This window comes from Nerophis ophidion, linkage group LG21, assembly GCF_033978795.1.
Source record: "Nerophis ophidion isolate RoL-2023_Sa linkage group LG21, RoL_Noph_v1.0, whole genome shotgun sequence".
Lineage (NCBI taxonomy): Eukaryota > Metazoa > Chordata > Actinopteri > Syngnathiformes > Syngnathidae > Nerophis > Nerophis ophidion.
Window position 1 is genome coordinate 3,633,675 of NC_084631.1, and position 26,395 is coordinate 3,660,069.

The 26,395-nt window shown below is 38.2% G+C and overlaps 2 protein-coding genes across 4 annotated transcripts in view; both read right to left on the minus strand.

The window, feature by feature from the left end:
* Positions 1 to 5,205, minus strand: part of LOC133539590 (mucin-2-like) — a 13,104-nt gene extending 7,899 nt beyond the window's left edge. The window contains exon 1 of the mRNA XM_061881612.1: positions 4,486 to 5,205. Within this exon, the coding sequence (XP_061737596.1) occupies positions 4,486 to 4,518 (33 nt within the window). The 5' untranslated portion in view covers positions 4,519 to 5,205. The remainder of the gene's footprint in view (positions 1 to 4,485) is intronic.
* Positions 5,206 to 5,343: 138 nt separating this feature from the next.
* Positions 5,344 to 24,167, minus strand: LOC133539442 (integumentary mucin C.1-like). 3 transcript variants are annotated; one of them, XM_061881444.1, is made up of 2 exons: positions 24,028 to 24,150; positions 5,344 to 5,683 (listed from the first exon to the last, which is right to left on the minus strand). In XM_061881444.1, the coding sequence occupies exons 1-2, from the start codon at positions 24,091 to 24,093 to the stop codon at positions 5,393 to 5,395; spliced, it is 357 nt and encodes a 118-aa protein (XP_061737428.1). In that variant the 5' UTR covers positions 24,094 to 24,150; the 3' UTR covers positions 5,344 to 5,392. The 3 variants fall into 3 exon arrangements, with proteins under 3 accessions (XP_061737428.1, XP_061737427.1, XP_061737426.1); XM_061881443.1 differs by lacking the exon at positions 24,028 to 24,150 and adding an exon at positions 9,117 to 9,401; XM_061881442.1 differs by lacking the exon at positions 5,344 to 5,683 and adding an exon at positions 11,148 to 12,966 and having other exon boundaries at positions 24,028 to 24,167.
* Between the last annotated feature and the right edge of the window lie 2,228 nt (positions 24,168 to 26,395).

Here is a 26,395-nt window from a genome sequence, read left to right on the forward strand (position 1 = left end):
TGGCTTCTAATGGTGGATAATTGACAGGCGGATCAACAAATATTTTTCAACCCTTATTTCCTGGTGTGATCTCGTGTAAATGTTGTATCCAAGATTCGGTCTAATTTGCATCGCTTGCACAATCTATAAACAGTAAGCCATCCAAATGTGTCGACTCGTCATATTATGACATCTGATTATTATCAATATTTACCGCTACACTGTCATATACTGTGAACATCCGTATTATGGAATAAAGGAAGTGTTCCGAAACAATAAGGGATGATTTCAGGAAATAACTTTTTCGGCAACGTGAAGTTTGTTAAACAATAAAACATTTTATTTGGAAATAGGGTTTTAATAAAGAAGTACAAAACCCACAACCAGTGAAGTTGGCACGTTGTGTAAATGGCAAATAAAAACAAAATACAATGATTTACAAATATTTTTCAACCTATATTTAATTGAATCAACTCTAAAGACAAGATATGTGTTACATGGTCTTTCCTTCTGACAACACTCTGTAAACGTTTGGGAACTGAGAAGACTAGTTTTTTAAGATTTTCTGGTTGAATTATTTCCCATTCTTGCTTGATGTACAGCTTAAGTTGTTGTACTATGAAGCCACGCTGTTGTAACACGTGGCTTGGCATTATCTTGCTGAAATAAGCAGGGGCGTCCATGATAACGTTGCTTGGATGACACCATATGTTGCTCCAAAACCTGTATGTACCTTTCAGCATTAATGGTGCCTTCACAGATGTGGAAGTTACCCATGCCTTGGGCACTAATACACCCCCATACCATCACAGGTGCTGGCTTTTCAACTTTGCGCCTAGAACAATCCGAATGGTTCTTTTCCTATTTGGTCCGGAGGACACGACGTCCACAGTTTCCAAAAAACAATTGAAATGTGGAATCCTCAGACCACAGAACACTTTTCCACTTTGCATTAGTCCATCTTAGATGAGCTCGGGCCCAGCGAAGCCGGCGGCGTTTCTGGGTGTTGTTGATAATTGGATTTGACTTTGCAAAGTAGAGTTTTAACTAGCACTTACAGATGTAGCAACAAAATGTCTATACTGACGGTGGTTTTCTTAAGTGTGCCTGATCCTATGTGGTGACATCCTTTACACACTGAGGTCGCTTTATCTGAAGGGATCAAAGGTCAGTAGTGCCATCGCTTACGTGAAGTGATTTCTCCAGATTCCCTGCACCTTTTGATGATATTTCAGACCTTAGATGGTGAAATCCCTAAATTCCTTGCAATAGCTTGTTGAGAAATGTTGTTCCTAAACTGTTCGACAATTTGCTCAAGCATTTTTTTTCACAAAGTGGTGACCCTCGCCCCAATCTTGCTGGTGAACATTTCCCGGAAGCTGCTTTTATACCCAATCATGGCCACCCACCTGTTCCCAATCAGCGTGTTCACCCGTGGGACGTTCCAAATAAGTGTTTGATGAGCGTTCCTCAACTTTCTCAGTCCTTTTTGCCACTTTTGCCAGCTTTTTTTAAACTTGATGCAGGTGTAAAATTCCAAATGAGGTAATATTTGCAAAATAAATAACAAAATATTCCAGTTTGAACATTAAACATCTTGTCTTTGCAGTTTATTCAATTGAATATAAGTTGAAAATAATTTCGTAATCATTATATTTTGTTTTTATTTACGATTTACACAAGGTGTCAACTTCACTGTTTTTTGTAATTACTTATAATGTCTTGGATAAAAGCTAAAAGGTCTTTTAGTAGAAATTAATCCACTTAATATAATTCCTTTGTATTACAACTTGTGTTAAACAATGTTTTAAATTAGATTAACTACATTTGGGAATTGTTTTATTAATCACCATTAATGACAGTAAATGACTTGCTTGCATAATTTAAATGAGTCACACAAATGCAATGATATTGCCTGAATGCCATAGAGGAACATTTGTTAATGTTTTACTTGAATGCATGTCATTTATTTGCTCAAAACTGGGTGACAGTTTTATCTAAAGTGACTTTGGTTTTTTTAATAAATTCCTCTTTCAGAGGTCAAGTATTTATTGTTGCAACAATTTATAAAATACGTTTAACCACATTTTTTATTGTTTTATAAACCAGGGGTGTCCCGAGTGGAAATGCAATTGCAAATATAAAATAAAAAACTATTTAAAAAAAAGTGGAATGAGGTGAAATCTAAGGAGAAAAAGTTGCAATGTTGACACAAAGCTGCCATGCAAGCTGTTTTTTTTTCTTTTGTCATTCTTTATTTTTCTTTTTTTTTTGCCATTGCTCAAAAAAAAAATAAGGAAAAAAAATCCATGTTATGATTAATTATTTTCAAGGCTCCAATTACTTCAAATATTTCACTTTAAAATGTTTTATGTGGTAAATATTGCATATATTGTGTAGTTGTCATGTAAAAACATCAAAGTTTTCTTTGACAAAAGCGCATAAAACAAACAAAATAATAGTTCAAACGTGAAATCGACTGATATATCTGAAGTTGATCTCGTAACTTTTTAAGTGTTGAAAGTAAAAGAAAAACTTAATAAAAATGTATCATTTTCCGAGTGGGTCACCCTTTGGATCCCAAATATATTTTGTGTTTTTTTATTCAGCTTTTCACTGTGATTACTCAAAAATATTAAATAATTAAAATAAAATGTGTCCTGCATTATTGATCTTTTAGGGCTCTAATTACTTAATTGTTTTACTATTAACAAAAACAAAGTTGTTTTTGACAGATTAAAAACCTTTTTTAATTATTTTCAATTAAATTAAATTAATGAATACACCCCCATACCCCCATAAAATTAATTTAATTATTTAATTAAATTATTTTTTATTACTGTGTGGAGTTTGCATGTTCTCCCCGTGAATGCGTGGGTTCCCTCCGGGTACTCCGGCTTCCTCCCACTTCCAAAGACATGCACCTGGGGATAGGTTGATTGGCAACACTAAATTGGCCCTAGTGTGTGAATGTTGTCTGTTTATCTGTGTTGGCCCTGTGATGAGGTGGCGAATTGTCCAGGGTGTACACCGCCTTCCGCGCGATTGTAACTGAGATAGGCACCAGCGACCCCAAAGGGAATAAGTGGTAGGAAATGGATGGATGTTCTTTAATGGCACACACATTGACCATCAACTGGTATTACATGCATTTATTCCAAGTAAAACATATAAATCCAATGATATTTGGGTGTAAGATTTTTCTAGATATTGAAAAAAATCCTTTAAAATATATATATATTTTAAAATATTTTTTTTAATCATTGTTATTGAAATTTCGGAATTGAAGTTCGGAAACTCATGAAGGGGCGAATCAGCGCCAATATGCTCGTAACAAACAGACCGGTTGAGAAAGAGGGTTGACTTTGTCCGTGGTTTGTGGTGGTTGACCCCTTGGTGGTGGTCCCAGGCAGGATCACGGGTACACGGGTTCTTTTCCTCTTTGTTCCGGAAGACACCACGTCCACAGTTTCCGAAAACAATTTGAAATGTGGACTCGTCAGACCACAGAACACTTTTCCACTTTGCCCCAGTCCATCTTAGAGGAGCTTGGGCCTAGCGAAGCCAGCAGTATTTCTGAGTGTTGTTGATAAATGGTTTTGGCTTTGCATAGTAGAGTTTTAACTTGCATTTACAGATGTAGCGACAAACTGTAGTTACTGACTGTAGTTTTCTGAAGTGTTCCTGCGCCCATGTGGTGATATCCGTTACAAACTGATGTCGCTGTTTGATGCAGTACCGCCTGAGGGATCGTAAGTCCGTAATATCATCGCTTACTTGCAGTGATTTCTCCAGATTCTCTGAACCTTTTGATGATATTTAGGACCTTAGATGGTAAAATCCCTAAATTCCTTGCAATAGCTCGTTGAGAAATGTTGTTGTTAAACTGTTTGACAATTTGCTCACGCATTTGTTCCCAAAGTGGTGACTCTCGACTTATCCTTGTTGGTGAATGACTGAGCATTTCATGGAAGCTTCTTTTATACCCAATCATGGCACCCACCTGTTCCCAATTCTGTTCACCTGTGTGACGTTCCAAATAACTGTCATGTCTTTGTGATCATGTTTTGTTGGACTCTTTGTGCACTCTTGTTTTGTCACCATGAAAAACATTATTTTCACCTGTCATGTGTTCGGATTCACGCACCTGTCACTAATCATGTCTGTATTATTTAAGCTTGTAGTTGCCAGGCAGTCGGCCTGGCGTCATACTCTACACTCCGGTTATGATTATACTCAATACTCGGATTTTACCGTTCATGCCCTGCTAAGTAAGTTTTGTTTCTTGTCCATAGTTTCTGCCCATGTGTAAGTTTTGTTTTTAAGCCACAGGTTAGTGAGTTTTTTTTAGTTCATGTTTCATGTCCTCAGTTTTGCCTTTGCTTAAGTGCGTTAGGCACGCTCGCCTCCAGGTTGTTTTTTGCTTCCTTAGTCAATTTTTTTGCCTCCGCTGTGAGCGCCTTTTGTTTGGTACTTTCAGAGTAAAAAAATGATATGTGTATTTACCTTCATGCCACGACCGGTCCAGTCCCTTTGCATTCCGGGAAAACAAACCACACCACGGCCCCTATTACGACAATAAGTGTTGGATGAAGTGAAGTGGAGTGAAATTATATTTATATAGCGCTTTTTCCTCAAGTGACTCAAAGCGCTTTACATAGTGAAACCCAATATCTAAGTTACATTTAAACCAGTGTGGGTGGCACTGGGAGCAGGTGGGTAAAGTGTCTTGCCCAAGGACACAACGGCATTGACTAGGATGGCAGAAGCGGGGATCGAACCTGCAACCCTCAAGTTGCTGGCACGGCCGCTCTACCAACCGAGCATTCCTCAACTTTCTCAGTCTTTTTTGCCACTTGTGCCAGCTTTTTTGAAACATGTTGCAGGCATCAAGTTCCAAATGAGCTAATATTTGCAAAAAATAGTAAAATTTTCCAGTTCGAACATTAAATATCTTGTCTTTGCAGTCTATTCCTGTGTGGAACAAGAACAATTCCACATTCTATGCAGAACAATTTCCTTTGTAGATCATTAAAGTTTGTCTACGTGTATTCAATTGAATATAAGTCGAAAAGGATTTGCAAATCATAGTATATCCCCCCCAAAAAACAATAAATCCAATGACATTTGGGTGTGAGATTTTTTTTAGATTTTGAAAAAAAATCCTTAAAAGAAAAAAAATATACATATATACATATATGTATATATTTTTTTTTTTTTTTTTTTCAATTCCAAAATTTTAACATCAATGATTAAAATTTATTAAAAAAAATAAAAATATATATATATATATATATATATACATATATATAATTTTGATTTTTTTTAATTTTTTTTTTTTTTTTCATACGTTTTAATCATTGTTAAAAATTCGGAATTGAAGTTCAGAAACTCATGAAGGAGCGACTCAGCGTCAAATTGCTTGTAACGCAAACAGAACAACAAACAGACGGGTTGAGAAAGAGGGTTGACTTTGTCCGTTGTTTGTGGTGGTTGACCCCGTGGTGGTGGTCCCAGGCAGGATCACGGGGGTCCGGGTACGTGAAACCTGTGACGGGGTGGTGGTGGTGTTGGTCCCAGGCAGAATCACGGGTACACGGGTACTTGAAACCTTTGAAGGGGTGGTGGTGGTGGTGGTGTCATTGGAAGGCTGGCTTATGTTCATTGTGTCACTCATCAGAGGCATCACGACTTGTGTGAGAGCCTGGGAAAAACATGAGAAAAAAACATTCAAAAGCGATAATGATGTGCCTGCACAGAGTTGTAGTTTTCTCAACATATCTTCATGAGAACCAACCTTCTCTGCAGTGGACTTTGTTGTGGGGTTATGTTGTCAGGGTTACAAATATCCGGGGTAAAAAGCCTTTTATACAAAACACAAATGTCCACGGCAGGGATCTGAAAGGATACACCGTAATTTTTGAACTATAAGGCACACTTAAAATCCTCTCATTTTCTCAAAACTCTATGCGCCTAATGTACAGGATTGTTTTGGTCGTGCTTACCGACCTTGAAGCTGTTGTATTTGGTGCATGGTGAAACGACAAGTGTGACCAGTGGATGGCAGTCACACACGAGATACCTGTATATTGCGATGTGATGGCCGTCACACATAAGAGATACGTGTAGACTGCAATATGATGGCCGTCACACATAAGAGATACATGTAGACTGCAATATGATGGCAGTCACACATTAGAGATACGTGTAGCTTGCAATATGATGGCATTCACACATAAGAGATACGTGTAGACTGCGACATGATGGCAGTCACACATTAGAGATACATGTAGACTGTCGTATGATGGCAGTCACACAAAATAGATACATGTAGACTGCGATGTGATGGCAGTCACACATAAGAGATACGTGTATACTGCGATATGATGGCAGTCGCACATAAGATATACATGTAGACTGCGATGTGATGGCAGTCACACATAAGATATATGTGTAGACTGCAATATGATGGCAGTCACACATAAGAGATACGTGTAGACTGCAATATGATGGCAGTCGCACATAAGATATACATGTAGACTGCGATGTGATGGCAGTCACACATAATATATATGTGTAGACTGCCATCTGATGGCAGTCACACATAAGATATATGTGTAGACTGCCATCTGATGGCAGTCACACATAAGAGATACGTGTAGACTGCAATATGATGGCAGTCACACATAAGATATACATGTAGACTGCGATGTGATGGCAGTCACACATAAGAAACATGTGTAGACTGCAATATGATGGCAGTCACACATAAGAGGTATGTGTAGAGATACGTGTAGACTGCAATATGATGGCAGTCGCACATAAGATATACATGTAGACTGCGATGTGATGGCAGTCACACATAAGATATATGTGTAGCCTGCCATCTGATGGCAGTCACACATAAGATATATGTGTAGACTGCCATCTGATGGCAGTCACACGTAAGAGATACGTGTAGACTGCAATATGATGGCAGTCACACATAAGAGATACGTGTTGACTGCGATATGATGGCAGTCACACATGAGATATACATGTAGACTGCGATGTGATGGCAGTCACACATAAGATATATGTGTAGACTGCAATATGATGGCAGTCACACATAAGAAACACGTGTAGACTGCAATATGATGGCAGTCACACATAAGAAACATGTGTAGACTGCAATATGATGGCAGTCACACATAAGAGATACATTTAGACTGCAATTTGATTGCAGTCACACATGAGATATACATGTAGACTGCAATATGATGGCAGTCACACATAAGAGATACATTTAGACTGCAATAAGATTGCAGTCACACATGAGATATACGTGTAGACTGCAATATGATGGCAGTAATACACAAGAGATACGTGTAGACTGCAATATGATGGCAGTCACACATAAGAGATAGGTGTAGACTGCAATATGATGGCAGTCACACATAAGAGATACATTTAGACTGCAATATGATTGCAGTCACACATGAGATATACTTGTAGACTGCAATATGATGGCAGTCACACACAAGAGATACGTGTAGACTGCAATATAATGGCAGTCACACATAAGAGATAGGTGTAGACTGCAATATGATGGCAGTCACACATAAGAAATATGTGTAGAAATACATGTAGACTGCAATACAATGGCAGTCATACATAAGAGATACATGTAGACTGCAATATGATGGCAGTCACACATAAGATATATATGTAGACTGCAATATGATGGCAGTCACACATAAGAGATATGTGTAGGGATACGTGTAGACTGCGATATGATGGCAGTCACACATAAGAGGTACGTGTAGAAAGCAATGTGATAGCAGTCACTTATAAGAGATATGTGTAGACTGCAATATGATGGCAGTCAGACATAAGAGATACGTGTAGACTGCAATATGATGGCAGTCACACATAAGATATACGTGTAGAGATACGTGTAGACTGCAATATGATGGCAGTAATACATAAGAAATACGTGTATACTGCAATATGATGGCAGTCATACACAAGAGATATGTTTAGACTGCAATATGATGGCAGTCAAACACAAGAGATACGTTTAGATTGCAATATGATGGCAGTCAAACACAAGAGATATGTGTAGACTGCAATATGATGGCAGTCACACATTAGAGATATGTGTATACTGCAATATGACTCAAGTAAACTACACCAAAATGTTATTTGTTCCATTTAAAATATAGAACATTACGCACAGCACTCAAAAATGATGATGATTATTGTAGTGTGTGTATATGGTAAGACGTATTATATGGCGTTTTGTTTCGCAATATTATGCAAAAGCAACTTTTCTTACCTTTTTGGTACCTACTGATCAGTATTTGGGATCTGCATGAGTCCAGAAAATGTGTCCGCCTTTGTAGTAGTCAATAAGATTCTTCTTTTTCTCTATCTTCTTGTTATGGGACATTCATCCTCCGCTGTTGCCATTTCTAATATCAAGTAGTGAAAAGTTCTTACTTATATCTGTCAGTAAACTCGCCATGAAAGCGCTAAAAACATACCGGTGTCGTGAGTTGACATTATTCACCCAAGGAACTTTAGTTATTAGAGAGTTGGGGCGGTTTAGCTCGGTTGCAGGTTCGATTCCCGCGTCCGCCATCCTAGTCACTGCCGTTGTGTCCTTGGGCAAGACACTTTACCCACCTGCTCCCAGTGCCCCCCACACTGGTTTGAATGTAACTTAGATATTGGGTTTCACTATGTAAAGCGCTTTGAGTCACTAGAGAAAAAGCGCTATATAAATATAATTCAATTCACTTCACTTCTGGTTGGACGTTAATTCTGGCGTTGTTGTTGCACTAGTCAGCCACGGATGAGGATGCGGTACTCCGTTATTGATTTAAGTAAAGTCTGAATTTCATTAAAACAGTTAGATCCATCTTTTCACACTTCTTCCACTCCCGTCCTTGCACGCTACACCGCTGAAACAAAGATGACGGGGAAAGGACGCTAGAAAAAATCATAATATGACCCCTTTAATGCGCCATTTGTATGAAAATAGACCAGACTAGACCCGCTCGTCGGCTGCGCGCCTTATAATCAGGGGCGCCCTATGGTCCGGAAAATACGCTACACATAACACTATACTAAGTACCAAGCCTCTGACGTTTTACCTGAAAAAAGACCAATTCCAGGAGTGCCAGTGACAAGAAAGCTGGGAGGAGATACTTAAAGCTGAAAGAAGGTTTCCTCTTGAAAAGGCGGCAGGCGTCTCGTTTCACCCTCGCATACTTTACGCTTGTTTTCCGCAGGCCGTCCATAACTTTCTAAGTTAAATTGCAGGATGAAAATACGGCGGTGCTCCAAAAATGCTCCCTGCTACCTTTTTCCAAGGTGTCCTTTCTAGTGTGCACCTGAGACCAGTTTCCATACAGGAAACCAGCACCATCTGAGTCATGGACCACAAATGCAAAACTCTATGGCTAAAGCAGGTGGATGCAAAAAATATTTTTTTGTTATGTTGATGTGTTAAATCTTAGGTGGAGGATAACTTGTGTCTTTATTACAAAAGCTTTTTGGGGCACTGAATTAAAGGCCTACTGAAAGCCACTACTAGCGACCACGCAGTCTGATAGTTTATATATCAATGATGAAATATTAACATTGCAACACATGCCAATACGGCCGCTTTAGTTTACTAAATTAAATTTCGCGCAAAGTATCTTGTTGAAAACGTTGCGGTATAATGACACGTGCGCGGACATTTTGATCCAGAACCGATCCCAGCTCTAAGTCGTCTGCTTTAATCGCATAATTCCACAGTATTCTGGACATCTGTGTTGCTGAATCTTTTGCAATTTGTTCAATTAATAATGGAGACGTCAAAGAAGAAAGATGTAGGTGGGAAGCGGTGTATTGTGGCCGCCTTTAGCAACACAAACACTGAATTTTAAAACACTGAATTTTTACTCACTAAATTGTTACACACTGAATTTTAAAACTCTGAATTTTACACAATAAATTGTCAGACACTTAATTTTAAAACAGTGAAATTTTACACACTAAATTCTTATACACTGAATTTTTGCACACAAAATTCTTATACACTTAAATTTTACACAATAAATTCTAATACACTTCATTTCAAAACACTGAATTTTTACACACCAAATTCCTACACGTTGAATTCTAAAACACTGATTTAAAATGTGTTTATTTTTTATACACTGAATTTTAAAACACTGATTTTTTACACACTAAATTCTTATACACATAATTTTAAAACACTGAAATTTTACACACTAAATTCTTTTACACTTAAATTTAAAACACTGAATTTTACACACTTAATTCTTATACACTGAATTTTAAAACACTGTTAACACACTAAATTTTTATACACTGAATTTTTAAAACACTGAATTTTTACATACTAAATTCTTCTTATACACTTAAATTGAAAACACTGAATTTTACAAACTTCTCATACACTGAATTTTAAAACACAGATTTTGTTACACACACAATTCTAATACACTTACATTTAAAACATTGAATTTTACACAATAAATTCTTATACACTTAATTTTAAAATACTGAATTTTTACACACTAAATTTTTATACGCTGCATTTTAAAACACTGAATTTTTACACACTAAGTTCCTATACACTGAATTTTACACACTAAATTCTCATACACTAAAACGGTGAATTTGTATTCAACAAATTCGTATACACTGAATTCTAAAACACTGATTTAGAAAAAATATTTTTATACACTGAATTTTAAAACACTGAATTTTTGAACACATGTTTTGCTGATGTATTTTTTTAATGAAAATTTCAGCATAATTTGAAAAAAAATTGTGTTTACAAAATTTCAACGCAAAAAATTCTGTTACATTATTTAAGTGTAAAAAAATGTAACCCTAATTAACATCTATAATTACGGTAATTGGGGGAAAAAACTAAATTTAAATTACATTAAACTAAAACATTTAAAATTTTGATGATAAAATTTGCATTTCTGTCAAAACATTATATATAAATTACTCAAGCAGGTATTTTACTTCGATTAATCGTGATTGGTCGAAAATCAAAAATGTAATTAATCTGATTTTAGAACTCGATCTTTTGATAAAACCAATAAAACAAACTACTAATCCAGTCATTCAATGCATGATCCAACAATGATGCCAATACAAACACAAAACACAACGTTTTATTGTGAAATTGCTTGAAACTCCAATATTTAAAAAAAAAAACGTGCCACACCTGTGTTAAAATTACCACACTCATAAACACCTGGTGATGATCAGGATAACATCTACATGAATATTATATGGACTGGAATACATTTTATTAAATCAACATTGTTTTTTTTCGTCAACAATAATGCAAAAATGATCAGTTAATTTGCCACCAGAGAAGTCCTGCCATATATTTCAATCGGAAAGTAACCTTTTACTTAATAAATAATATTTTTCACGATAAGATCATACAGTAGGAAGGGGATTCATATGGCCCCATTCGTCACGGTTTACCTGACACATGAAACGTGACGAATCGGGGGAGGTGAACTATCCACTTGTGCCGCCAGAAGGCAGTAGTGTTTTTTGTGAAAATTCCACAGTGTCAGTTGCTACGTACAGTGGGGCAAAAAAGTATTTAGTCAGCCACAGATTGTGCAAGTTCTCCCACTTCAAATGATGACAGAGGTCTGTCATTTTCATCATAGGTACACTTCAACTGTGAGAGACAGAATGTGGAAAGGAAATCCAGGAATTCACATTGTAGGAATTTTTAAGAATTTATTTGTAAATGATGGTGGAAAATAAGTATTTGGTCAACCATTCAAAGCTCTCACTGATGGCTCCAAATCTCACGATACATGGCCCCATTCATTCTTTCCTTAACATGGATCAATCGTCCTGTCCCCTTAGCAGAAAAACAGCCCCAAAGCATGATGTTTCCACCCCCATGCTTCACAGTAGGTGTGGTGTTCTTGGGATGCAACTCAGTATTCTTCTTCCTCCAAACACGACGAGTTGAGTTTATACCAAAATGGATACATGGATGATACAGCAGAGGATTGGGAGAATGTCATGTGGTCAGACCAAAATAGAACTTTTGGGTATAAACTCAACTCATCGTGTTTAGAGGAAGAAGAATACTGAGTTGCATTCCAAGAACACCATACCTACTGTGAAGCATGGGGGTGGAAACATCATGCTTTGGGGCTGTTTTTCTGCTAAGGGGACAGGACGATTGATCCGTGTTAAGGAAAGAATGAATGGGGCCATGTATCCTGAGATTTTGAGCCAAAACCTCCTTCCATCAGTGAGAGCTTTGAATACTTATTTTCCAGCATAATTTACAAATAAATTCTTTAAAATTCCTACAATGTGAATTTTTTTTTCACATTCTGTCCCTCACAGTTGAAGTGTACCTATGATGAAAATTACAGACCTCTGTCATCATTTGAAGTGGGAGAACTTGCACAATCGCTGGCTGACTAAATACTTTTTTGCCCCACTGTATATAGAATGGCACTTTCTATCATTTTCAGCATTACGCGAGATCCCTCCAGGACTGAGGTCCATATGAATCCCTTCCCTCGCAGTTAAGGTGGTTTATGCATTCCAGATGAGAGTTGAAATGACAGACAGCAGCATTGGACCGCAGGACCAAAACAAACAACGCGACCCCGCTTTTAATGTTGTTGCTCCGGGAGAGTTAGTCCCACTCGGGGACGGCTTAGAAGTGGACGGGGTCCCCCCAGGGCTCGGAGTGATCCTGGGAGACACGGCGGGTCGACCTGACGCGGTGGGGGCGGACACCGAGGCGGAGGATGGGGGATTCGGAGACCCCGAGGTGGATGCATCACCACTGTTGTCGTTCGCAGCGGTGGATGAGGTCCTGGATGTGATGACCGGATTTGTGCTGGAAGCATCATGATGTTGGGTGACCGGGCTCGGGCTGGATCCACTTGTGCAGGAAGTGCACGCCGTGACCATTTGACCCTGCAAACGAATCACGTTTCAGTCCATTTGAATAGAAGAGTAGAATAGCAGTGTGCAGAAAAAAGGGTAGGGATGCACCGAAATGAAAATTTGTGGCCGAAGCCAAATAAAATTTAAACGCCTGGCCAAAGGCCGAATACTGAATAATGAATGCAGTTTTTCACCATTTTTTTTTATATTGCATAAATAGCCTACAAAAATATTTAGACATATTTTTCAAATAAAGTAATTTTTTATTGAATATTGACATTTTTTTCAATATTCCAGTAGCCTTTTCAAAAAAAGCACAAATTTTTTCATTTATATTAGGCCTTCAAACAAAACATGCATTCCAAAAATAAAAAAATAAAGTGCATTAAAGTGGATAAACCCACAACAAATGAATTATTGTCCTTTTGGCAAAAGTCTGCTTAGCCACAGTAGATATGCTAATAATGTAAACAGAAGGCTTAAGTAAATCAATCAATCAATGTTTATTTATATAGCCCCAAATCACAAATGTCTCAAAGGACTGCACAAATCATTACGACTACAACATCCTCGGAAGAACCCACAAAAGGGCAAGGAAAACTCACACCCAGTGGGCAGAGAGAATTCACACCCAGTGGGACGCCAGTGACAATGCTGACTATGAGAAACCTTGGAGAGGACCTCAGATGTGGGCAACCCCCCCTCTCTAGGGGACCGAAAGCAATGGATGTGGAGCGGGTCTAACATGATACTGTGAAAGTTCAATCCATAGTGGCTCCAACACAGCCGCGAGAGTTCAGTTCAAGCGGATCCAAGACAGCAGCGAGAGTCCCGTCCACAGGAAACCATCTCAAGCGGATCAGCAGCGTAGAGATGTCCCCAACCGATACAGGCGAGCGGTCCATCCTAAGATCGAGGAGCAGCAACATAGATGACGCATCAGAGTCCATCGTTAGCAATAGATCATTAGTCATTTTTGCGAGGGCTGTCTCAGTCGAGTGATTTGCCCTGAAACCGGATTGAAAGGTTTCACATAGATTGTTAAACGCTAAGTGTTCATTTAGCTGCTCTGCAACAATTTTTTCGAGGATTTTCGAAATAAAGGGAAGGTGAGACACCGGTTGGTAGTTTACCATGACGTCAGGATCGAGGTTAGGTCTTTTAAGGAGAGGATGAATAACCGCTTTTTTGAATGCAACGGGAACAGTGCCCGAGGAAAGTGATAAGTTTATAATATTTAGCACTTATGGACCTAATAATACAAAAAGCTCCTTAATAAGTTTCCCAGGAAGTGGGTCAAGTAAACATGTTGTTTGTTTTATTCCATTTACACGTTGTAACAATCCTTCTAATGTTAAATCTCAATTAAGTGTGTGCTTGTAACCTCATACACTTATACAGGTAGCCTACACAACAGGCTAATAATGTAAACAGAGGCCCCACTAAATCTCAATAAGTATGTGCTTGTAACCTCATACACTTATACAGGTAGCCTACACAACAGGCTAATAATGTAAACAGAGGCCCCACTAAATCTCAATAAGTGTGTGCTTGTTACCTCATACACTTATACAGGTACACAACATTGTAACCTCATACACTTATACAGGTACACAACATATCCCAACGTCACTGCACGTTGGTTGATTGCGTCACCGCGTCTAAAAATTGCGTCACACGCCACTATTCGGCCTTGTTTTTAACTCATTCCACCGAAGGCCGAATGTGGCTTTTTTTGCCATATTCGGCCGAATATACTTACTGCCGCATTGCTGGCTGTAAGTCGGACACATTTCCAGTGAGGGTTGGACTCCGCCAAGGCTGTCCTTTGTCACCGATTCTGTTCATAACTTTTATGGACAGAATTTCTAGGCGCAGTCAAGACGTTGAGGGGTTCCGGTTTGGTGGCCACAGGATTATGTCTCTGCTTTTTGCAGATGATGTGGTCCTGATGGCTTCATCTGGCCGGGATCTTCAGCTCTCACTGGATTGGTTCGCAGCCGAGTGTGAAGCGACCGGAATGAGAATCAGCACCTCCAAGTCCGAGTCCATGGTTCTTGCCCGGAAAAGGGTGGAGTGCCATCTCCGGGTTGGGGAGGAGACCCTGCCCCAAGTGGAGGAGTTCAAGTACCTAGGAGTCTTGTTCACAAGTGAGGGAAGAGTGGATCGTGAGATCGACAGGCGGATCGGTGCGGCGTCTTCAGTAATGCGGACGTTGTACCGATCCGTTGTGGTGAAGAAGGAGCTGAGCCGGAAGGCAAAGCTCTCAATTTACCGGTCGATCTACGTTCCCATCCTCACCTATGGTCATGAGCTTTGGGTCATGACCGAAAGGATAAGATCACGGGTACAAGCGGCCCAAATGGGTTTCCTCCGCCGTGTGGCGGGTCTCTCCCTTAGAGATAGGGTGAGAAGCTCTGCCATCCGGGAGGAACTCAAAGTAAAGCCGCTGCTCCTCCACATGGAGAGGAGCCAGATGAGGTGGTTCGGGCATCTGGTCAGGATGCCACCCGAACGCCTCCCTAGGGAGGTGTTTAGGGCACGTCCAACCGGTAGGAGGCCACGGGAAAGACCCAGGACACGTTGGGAAGACTATGTCTCCCGGCTGGCCTGGGAACGCCTCGGGATCCCCCGGGAAGAGCTAGACGAAGTGGCTGGGGAGAGCGAAGTCTGGGCTTCCCTGCTTAGGCTGCTGCCCCCGCGACCTGACCTCGGATAAGCGGAAGATGATGGATGGATGGATGGATGGATGCCGAATATATTCGGTTACCGATTAATCGGTGCATCCCTGGTATTGACTGACTTCATGTAAGTATATTCTCGCTAGCTTTTCACGCTAAACCTTTGTTTTATTCCAGCTCTCACGCCGATGAATTGTTTTTCCTTTTTTGTGTGCCTTTGTGCCAGTCTTAGTTTTTTATGTTTTCTATTCCTAGCTTTTACGCTAGCGCCCTTGGTTTATTTTGTCTGTTAGCTCCAGTATTTTTGTCCGTAGCCTGCTTCTGTTAAGTTTAATAAATCATTTAAACTTACCATTGCTGTGTTCTTGTCGACGCATCCACGGACGGACTATGCCAATCAGTCATTACAATTTTCAAACACAAAATTAATCTTTTTTACGGTCAAAAAGTCGATGAAATGTTTTTGCATGCTTAGCTGTCATCCAAGTGAAAAAATTGCTATTTTGTAATTGTAACTTTTAAGACGCTTCAGAGCAGGGGTCACCAACGCGGTGCCCGCGGGCACCAGGTTGCCCGTAAGGACCAGATGAGTCGCCCGCTGGCCTGTTCTAAAAATAGCTCAAATAGCAGCACTTACCAGTGAGCTGCCTTAATTTTTTCAATTTTACTTATTTACTAGCAAGCTGGTCTCGCTTTGCTCGACATTTTTGATTCTAAGAGAGACAAAACTCAAATAGAATCTGAAAATCCAAGAAAATATAAGTGATAAGAGAATTATCGTTATATAGCGCTTTTCTCGAGTGACTCAAAGCGCTTTACATAGTGAAACCCAATATCTAAGTGACATTTAAAGCAGTGTGGGTGGCACTGGGAGCAGGTGGGTAAAGTGTCTTGCCCAAGGACACAACGGCAGTGATTAGGATGGCGGAAGCGGGAATCGAACCTGCAAGTTGCTGGCACGGCCACTCTACCAACTCAGCTATGCCGCCCCAATATTTGAAAGACTGCTACTTCGTCTGCTACTTCCGGTACAGGCAAGGCTTTTTTATTAGCGACCAAAAGTTGCAAACTTTATCGTGGATGTTCTTTACTAAATCCTTTCAGCAAAAATATGGCAATATGGCGAAATGATGAAGTATGACACATAGAATGGACCTGCTATCCCCGTTTAAATAAGAACATCTCATTTCAGTAGGCCTTTAAAGGCCTTTGTCTTGAACACAGCTAGTAAGTCTTACTTATCATGTCACGTTTCCAGGTCCCATTAAGCTGTCAGATAAAGCGAGGCTGCAGAATAGTGGATCTGTGTTTGCTGCACAGGCAAATCAGTCCTTCACGGTTAAATGGTGTATCATTCAAAGGTCAAACACCTGCTTGTTCCGGGTGAATACATTAGGCATGAACACATTAACCATGCTTTGCATGTTGCAGTGCATGATCGGTAAAGGCATTACACGCACACACACACATTCTTGTATTTCTCAATTTCTCAAGAACTCCGAAAAATGCCTTCCTCTTTAGGACCTCCCTTTCTAGATACATAAAGATTTGTATCTTCCATCGTGTACAAGTGTATGTGACAGTGTGTGCGCTACCTGTCAGTACAACAGCCAATCAAATTACATCCACGTTATAATTCAATTCAGTGGTTGCTGCTATATATTGTCTATATAAAATACATTTAAATTCACACACACTTACATATATACATATGTACACACACATATGTACACAACACACACATATATACACTCACACATATATACAATTTATATATATACATAAATATATATACATATATACACACATAATCACATACATACACACATGCATATACCCAAAATACACACACACACACACACGCACACACACTCATTCATTATGAATGAAGTGTTGCAACAGCGCCTGTTGCTGGCGAGAGTTGGTAAATACACTTACCTGCGGGAAGTGTTCAGAACTGTGAAGCCTCCAAAGTGGTGAGTCACCTTTTTGTGTTGTCCGGGATTGATTACTAATTAGTGAATATTTATATTTTGAATACTATGCAGCGTGCTCTTAAAAAGGTCCGCTAATTAGTATTGACCAAAACTGTATCTTAGAGTGATATTTTGAAGACAGTAACACACTTTTTCTGCATAAACTAATTGGTGATTGTTGATGTGTTATTTAGAGAACCCCGTGACCCAAGTGGACTCACAGTCTCACAACTTGCACTATTTTGCAGGTAATATTATATTTAATGCCACTGTGATTGTTTGGTTGTTGATATACTTGTCCTCACCTATTATTATGATGCTAATGGTAGCTTAGCTAGGCCGCAGCCTGCTTTATCAACCATATGGTTTCAAGCAGCCATTTCGGATGCGAGGTGCGTTCAGGGACACCCTGTTAAATGTAGCGTCTGTAAATGTACTCTGTATTTTGCGTATAAAAAAGGATTATTGTAAATTTGAGTTTACCAATATCAGTACATGTGGAACCAACCAAGAAATGAATGTGATAATTAGTATGAAGATTTGGTTTAAACACTATACGACAGGGCTCGGCATCCTAAAATGTTGAAAGAGGCATATTGGTCCAAAAATACAAAAACAAATCTGTCTGGAGCCGCAAGAAATTAAAAGCCATATTACATACTGATAGTGTGTCATGAGATATAAATTGAAGTAAGAGGACTTTAAAGAAACCAAATGAGCTCAAATATAGCTACAAATGAGGCAGATTGATGTAATATGTATGTATAGCTAGCCTAAATAGCATGTTAGCATCGATTAGCTTGCATGCATACAGTGACCTAATATGTCTGATTAGCACTCCACACAACTCAATAACATCAACAAAACTGCCCTTTGTGCATTCATGCTGAACGTTAAAAGTCTGGTGGACAAAATGAGACGGACAAAGAAGTGGCTTAAAACACGTCTTAGAAAGTCGGAGAAAGTTATACATGTAAACAAACCACGGTGCATTCGTCGACCTCCAAAATTAGTAGGACAAAACGGCGTTCGCCAAATACTGGAGTCAGTGAAGCATGTTTAATGTACATAGTGTTCTTTATGACAATTAGGGAGGTTTGTGTCATGTTTGTACTCCTACAGAAACCAAATTAAAACAAAAAAAATGTTGTTGTATTTTTTCCCCTTATCTTTTTCCATTTTTCATACATTTTTGAAAAAGCTCCAGAGAGCCACTAGGGCGGCGCTCAAATATAGCTACAAATGAGGCAGATTGATGCAATATGTATGTATAGCTAGCCTAAATAGCATGTTAGCATCGATTAGCTTGCATGCATACAGTGACCTAATATGTCTGATTAGCACTCCACACAACTCAATAACATCAACAAAACTGCCCTTTGTGCATTCATGCTGAACGTTAAAAGTCTGGTGGACAAAATGAGACGGACAAAGAAGTGGCTTAAAACACGTCTTAGAAAGTCGGAGAAAGTTATACATGTAAACAAACCACGGTGCATTCGTCGACCTCCAAAATTAGTAGGACAAAACGGCGTTCGCCAAATACTGGAGTCAGTGAAGCATGTTTAATGTACATAGTGTTCTTTATGACAATTAGGGAGGTTTGTGTCATGTTTGTACTCCTACAGAAACCAAATTAAAACAAAAAAAATGTTGTTGTATTTTTTCCCCTTATCTTTTTCCATTTTTCATACATTTTTGAAAAAGCTCCAGAGAGCCACTAGGGCGGCGCTCAAATATAGCTACAAATGAGGCAGATTGATGCAATATGTATGTATAGCTAGCCTAAATTGCATGTTAGCATCGATTAGCTTGCATGCATGCAGTGACCTAATATGTCTGATTAGCACTCCACACAACTCAATAACATCAACAAAACTTACCTTTGTGGATTCATGCTGAACGTTAAAAGTTTGGTGGACGAAATGAGACATAAAAAGAAGTGGCTTAAAACACGTCTTAGAAAGTCGGAGAAAGTTATACATGTAAACAAACCACGGTGCATTCATGGACCTCCAAAATTAGTAGGACAAAACGGCGTTCGCCAAATACTCGAATCAGTGAAGCATGTTTAATATAAACAGTGTTCTTTATGACAATTAGGGAGGTTTGTGTCATGTTTGTCCTCCTACAGAAACCATATTAAAGCAAAAAATAGTTTTTTTTGTATTTTTTCCCCTTATCTTTTTCCATTTTTCATACATTTTTGAAAAAGCTCCAGAGCCACTAGGGCGGCGCTCAAATATAGCTACAAATGAGGCAGATTGATGCAATATGTATGTATAGCTAGCCTAAATTGCATGTTAGCATCGATTAGCTTGCATGCATGCAGTGACCTAATATGTCTGATTAGCACTCCACACAACTCAATAACACCAACAAAGAAGTGTTTAGAATTAAGTTGATGAATCCAGATGGATCTCAATTACAATCCCCAAAGAGGGCACTTTAAGTTGATGATTACTTCTATTTGTAAAAATCTTTATTTATAATTGAATCACATGTTTTTTTTCCACCAAGTTTTTAGTTATTTTTATATATTTTTCTCCAAATAGGTCAAGAAAGACCACTACAAATGAGCAATATTTTGCACTTTTATACAATTAAATAAATCAGAAACTGATGACATACTGTAGTGCTGTATTTTACTTCTTTATTTAATTTTTTTTAACCAAAAATGCTTTGCTCTGATTAGGGGGTACTTGAATTTAAAAAATGTTCACAGGGGGTACATGACTGAAAAAAGGTTGAGAACCACTGCCTTAGAGGGGAAACTTTGAAAATGCAGCATGTTTGTAAAATTGAACTGTGGGTTTATTATCTCAAACATCAGAACTGTGAAGCCTCCCAAGTGAGAATCCCGTGACCCAAGTGGACTCACAGTCTCACAATTTGCACTGTTTTGCAGGACACTGTAATAAAATAAATTAATATATATATATATATATATATATATATATATATATATATATATATATATATATATATATGTCTTGATTGGATTATCCAGAGAATAGTGCTCGATACTGCGGTAGAGCGCAATATGTAGGTGTGGGAAAAATCACAAGACTACTTCATCTCTACAGAACTGTTTCATGAGGGGTTCCCTCAATCATCAGGAGATTTTTTTTTTTTTTTCCCCCTCAATCATCTCCTGATGATTGAGGGAACCCCTCATGAAACAGTTCTGTAGAGATGAAGTAGTCTTGTGATTTTTCCCACACCTACATATATATATTAGGGGTGGGCAAATTAATGCGTTAATTACAAGTTAACTCATCAATCTATTAACGCCGACAATTATTTTATCGCACATTTGCGTATGTTGTTTACATGCTTTTATTTTGTTAACGCCTTTTCTTAACAAGATGGCATCTCCCGGATGTACTTCGGGGTCGAGGGGCTCTTGGTAAAGATGGAACATTTGGCAAAAATACCGGACAATTCTGCAAATGTCATGGCTGGCTTACAGCGTGGTCACTCCGGGATCACTTACGACCGCCAGATAATTCTGAATGTGGATAGATCGGGCCGTTTTGGACTGAATGAGGCGTGCTTGCTAGAGCGGCTAGCTAGCATGGGAATACTTTGCCGGCTACATCCAGCGGCCTGTGAAGCAGCGGAGTATATGTGTTGTCTGTCTATTTATGAATAATGCAGACCAGGAGGGTTGGCTGAGTTCTTAACGTTTACTTTCAGAGCGTGCATATCACAACATACAAGATGCTGTCATGGCGACACAACCTATACCGGGCTACCGCGCATGCTCGTCACTCCTGTTGCATGCTGGGTAGGGTAGTTCTATTTTTCCCTGGCTCATAACATCACAATATAGTACCATGTATATGATGCCTTCAGTTTATCAAAGCACCAAGCAAACAATCGGAAAATTCCCATCATATCAATTCCTAGATATGGTCATAATTATTTTAAGTGCACTACGCAGAATAAACACAACATTATTAATATTGCTACTATGGATAATTTGATCAAAAATTCCCTAAAACAGCCCACTACCTATAATATAGGTTTTTTAAACATAAGACCCTGATAAAAAAAAAAAATTCTGCTGTTAGCTCAGAAATTGCCTGTTCAGATGTTATGATTGTGGCTCAGAGATTTGTATGTAGATTATATTTATTTTCCATAACAAACAGGATAACTTAAATACCCTGGCAGTGGCAATAAGCTTAAATGTTTGTATTTACATTTTTGGAGTTGATTTTCATCAAATATGCTATTTAACTGCTACTGTTTAACAAGGACTGATTTAAATTGTGTTTGCACAACAAATGTTTTGGCGCTTTTGTTCATGTGGGAGAATATTCCAATAAAGGTGCACTACACACTACTTTTGAATTCATTATTGGGCTTTGCGTATACAATGCAGTTAATCGCGATTAATCGGGGAAATATTACGATTAACTTCGATTAAAATGTTTAATCGTTGCCCAGCCCTAATATATATATATATATATATATATATATATATATATATATATATATATAGCTAATTCTTTTTTAGGGCTGTCAAACAATTAAAATGTTTAATGCTGATTAATCACATTTTGTGTCATAATTAATGGTGATTAATATCAGATAGTCTTCTTTTAATCTTTAATATGCAAATGTTTGTTTATCAAACATGATGTTGTTTGCAACAGTGCAACACAAAATTGACACACACAGACACACATGCACTCACACCGACGCAAGACATTTTCCCCCGGGGTCTAAATCCAGTTCTTTAGTTCTCTTGTTTTCTCCCATTTTAACCTACATATTTTAAATTATGTATTTTATTCCATTTTTTTCGCCATTAATTCTCCTTCTGTCTCGTCAGGGTACAACACCGGCGCAATTGCACATGCATCGTTTGCGTGAGTATGTTTGGGGTATGCGATAACCAGAAGAGGGCGCTATATCAACGCTGCAAATTAGAATTAATTTTTAAAATGGGTTCTACCACTAGACTAAAAAACAAGTAGATGAAAAAAAAAATCTACAGGTAAACTAAATTATTCAAATAGATCAGGGGTGTCCAAACTTTGTCCACGAAGGGCTGCATTCTGAAAAGTCAAAGCATGCGGGGGTTGTTTTGATATTTAGTTTTTTAAAGAAAAAAGAAGCTAATAACAGACATCAATTTACAATCAAAAAATTGTCTGCTTCGGGTTATAGGTGACAAAGTGCTTTAATTATAAGTAATACAATTTGATAATATTTTTGATAATTTTTTTCAAATTTTATTTGTTATTTTTTGTTTGATTGTATTTCGACAAAAAAAAAAAAAAACATAACCTGCGGACCGCAAATGCACTGCAAAAAGTCAGTCTTCAAAAACAAAAAAACAAAAATTAGTGGTATTTTACTTGAACTAAGCAAAATTATCTGCCAATAGAACAACAAAATTTGGCTTGTCAAGACTTTTCAAAACAAGTAAAATTAGCTAACCTCACTGACATAATGATAATGCACTGCAAAAAGTCACTGTTCAAAAACAATACAACAATGCAACAATACAACAATTAGGGGTATTTTATTTGAATTAAGCAAAATGATCTGCCAATAGAACCCCAAAATACATTAAAAAAAAAGTATATTCTCACTAATAACAAGTGCACTTTTTTTGGTAGAAAAAAAGAGACTTTTTGCTCAATATGTTGAAAAATATTCTTAAATGAAGTAAATGCCAGTGCCATTATCCGCATCTTGATTTTATTTTTCATGCTTGAAGTAAGAATGTATTACTTTAAAAAAGTGGTATTATACTTGTGAGTGTTAATGACACAGCTCTGCATCAGTTGATATTCTAGTTTCAAGCATGTTTTACTCAATATAGCTCATCAAATCTCAGTTACAAGCTGCGATATCTTACTGAGATCATTTAGGACCAAAACCCTTAAAACAAGTAAAACACTCTAACAAAAAATCTGCTTAGTAAGAAGAATGATCTTATCAGACAGAAAATAAGCAAATATCACCCTTATTTGAGACATTTCATCTTACTTATATATCAGTTTTTGCAGTGTGGCCCCTAGGCCACTCTTTGGACACCCCTGAAAAAGATTTATTGATTGAAAAAATAATGGCGCAGTCATAGAAAAAACACCCACAGGCACAGTCATGTTTTACTCGTGGAAACAGGAAAGCAAGCCCAAATAAATAAAACAGCACGTTCAAAAACAACCTCAAAAAGCCTTTAAGAATGGTGTTAAAAAGTAGTCAAATGAAAATAAATACATACCTTTTGCTAACTTATTTTTGCATTGACTTTGACAGACCTAATATTTTTATATAAATAAAAAACACACAAATATTTTAATTCTTGCCAGTGTCAGGAGTGTTGAATAAACACCAGCTGAAGCTAACATGACCCTTTTTGTTTGCTTGCTGCCTTCACAAATATATGTAAAATCCCAGAGTGCACCTACCTGAGTGCAGCTCGTTGTCATGACGACGAGGAACACGGAGAGGACAAACTTTGTTGCTTTCTCCATAGTCGTCTTTTTACGCTTTCCTTTCCTGCCGAATGCGAGTCACTTACTTTCAGCCGGTCCTTTTTATACCAGTCACGCAGCTGCCGATAAGAGATAGTTGTCCGGGATTAAAACATGAACAAACAAAAAAAAAAAGAAAAAAGATCTGCAGTGTATTCTGGAAAGTGAGAGGAGATAAGAGAACTGTGCCTGGTATGGAAATGAGAATGGCTTCACATGATCTTTTGTCACCGTGCAATCACTCTTTATTCAGTAATATCTTACATGTTTAAAACAAAACCTTCATTTTGTCGTCACATGTTTTACCAGGAACAAATATTGTGATGAATTCTTCGGGGGTCTTGCTTGTTTAAAGGATGTTGCAGGCATGACCAATCCAGACTCTGTCAGTACTTGGGTGGTGAGCACAGGCCTAACTTCAGGCCCTCGCGCCACGTGGCCCTCCTGAGGTCTGTTTCTGACTTTTGTGGAGGTCGTTTTGTGAAGCTCTGTTAGGGGTCTGTATCCTGGTATCTCATCCGTGCTCTTGACACGTGAGGATGCTTGTGGACTGGGATTTTTTTTTTTTTTTACATAAGCTCTGAATACTCACTGTTGATTGATTGATTGAAACTTTTATTAGTAGATTGCACAGTACAGTACATATTCCGTACAATTGACCACTAAATGGTAACACCCCAATAAGTTTTTCAACTTGTTTAAATCGGGGTCCATGTTAATCAATTCATGCTAAAAAGGTAATGGGTTTGAGCTGGATTTGAACAATGCCCTAAGGAACTCAGTAGGGCTGGGTATCATCAGGTACCTCGCGGTACGATATCACGATATTTTTGCTCACGATAACGATAAGATCACGATACAACTGTAGCACCCCTACTGTAGGATAGCAGATTAGTACAACAATTAAGATTACTAGGTTCTTTGCCGTATAACTGAGAGACTCAAAATGAGACGTTACGTACTTAGTGGACCACAGAACAGCTGCTGGCAAATTTATTGCACAATAATAAACAACAACACATGAACAGTGTGCTTTTTGAATTTAAAATACCCCAAAAATAAAATAAAATAGAGCTCTGTTACAAAAATCAAAACAGAAAAAATAGAAGAAATGTCCCTTTTTAAATTTGAATTCTACCCGGGTAGTACTGAATTGAACACTCTTTATATTCCTTTGTTGGGAATCCTTAGTTCTTTTGTAATCCGTTATCCGTTATTATTACCATGAATTGATTAACGTGGACCCCGACTTAAACAAGTTGAAAAACTTATTGGGGTGTTACCATTTAGTGGTCAATTGTACGGAATATGTACTGTACTGTGTAATCTACTAATAAAAGTATCAATCAATCAATCAATCAATTCCATATTGATTCGGTTCGATACTTGTGACTCTGATGGTAGATCAGTTCAGTAATAGGTCACTGCAGAGTGTGGAGACCGATGTAGCTGGCCACACCACATCCAAACGCTCCCTCTCCGCAGACTCTCACTCACTGGGACTGGCTCACCATCAAACTCAAGTTTAGCTTGGAACCAGACTTCAGGATCACACAAAAAACCAATTGGAGTTCTCAGCAGCACAAAGCACAGCAATCCAACGCCCACTGGAACCCGGCTATATTATGCTGCTTTTCCAACACTCGGTCACAGAAGTAACAAGTATTTTTAACTTTTAAACTTTGTCTTTGAAAAACAATGATGACTCGTGTCTTCACTCGGTGACGATCAGTGAAGAAGTGACTGGAATAACAAAGGCGCATGCGCCCTCTACTGGCCAACGTGTGAATAACGTGCTGTGTGCATGTATCATTAGTTTAACCCGGTAGTGAACACAAGACCTTGACACATCATAAATTAACATTTTAAGTGACCAAAGTAACTTTTGGCACACCATAAATTAGAAATAAATAATAGGGGAATATATTAGTGACACTATATTTCCATATGTGTTACACAACGATTATGCGATAATCGATGTATTGAAAGAAATTTCAACCACGATACATCATGATTTCAGTGTCACTGAAGAAATTCAAAATTTGACTGCACTGAATCCACTTCACCAAAATATTTTCTGTCCGTGCAAATTAAAATGATTAAAAAAACAAAATGAATGCAGAAAATATACATGGACACATCAGTGCTTAACAAATAAAATCTAATTGTTTTATGAAAACTGGCACTTCACTGTATATAAAAAATTAACATTTCAGTCAGTGCATTACATTATCAACAACTGGGTGGTCTTATGAAAACCTCAGAACATATTTTAAGATACTATATGGTCTAAGATCTTTAC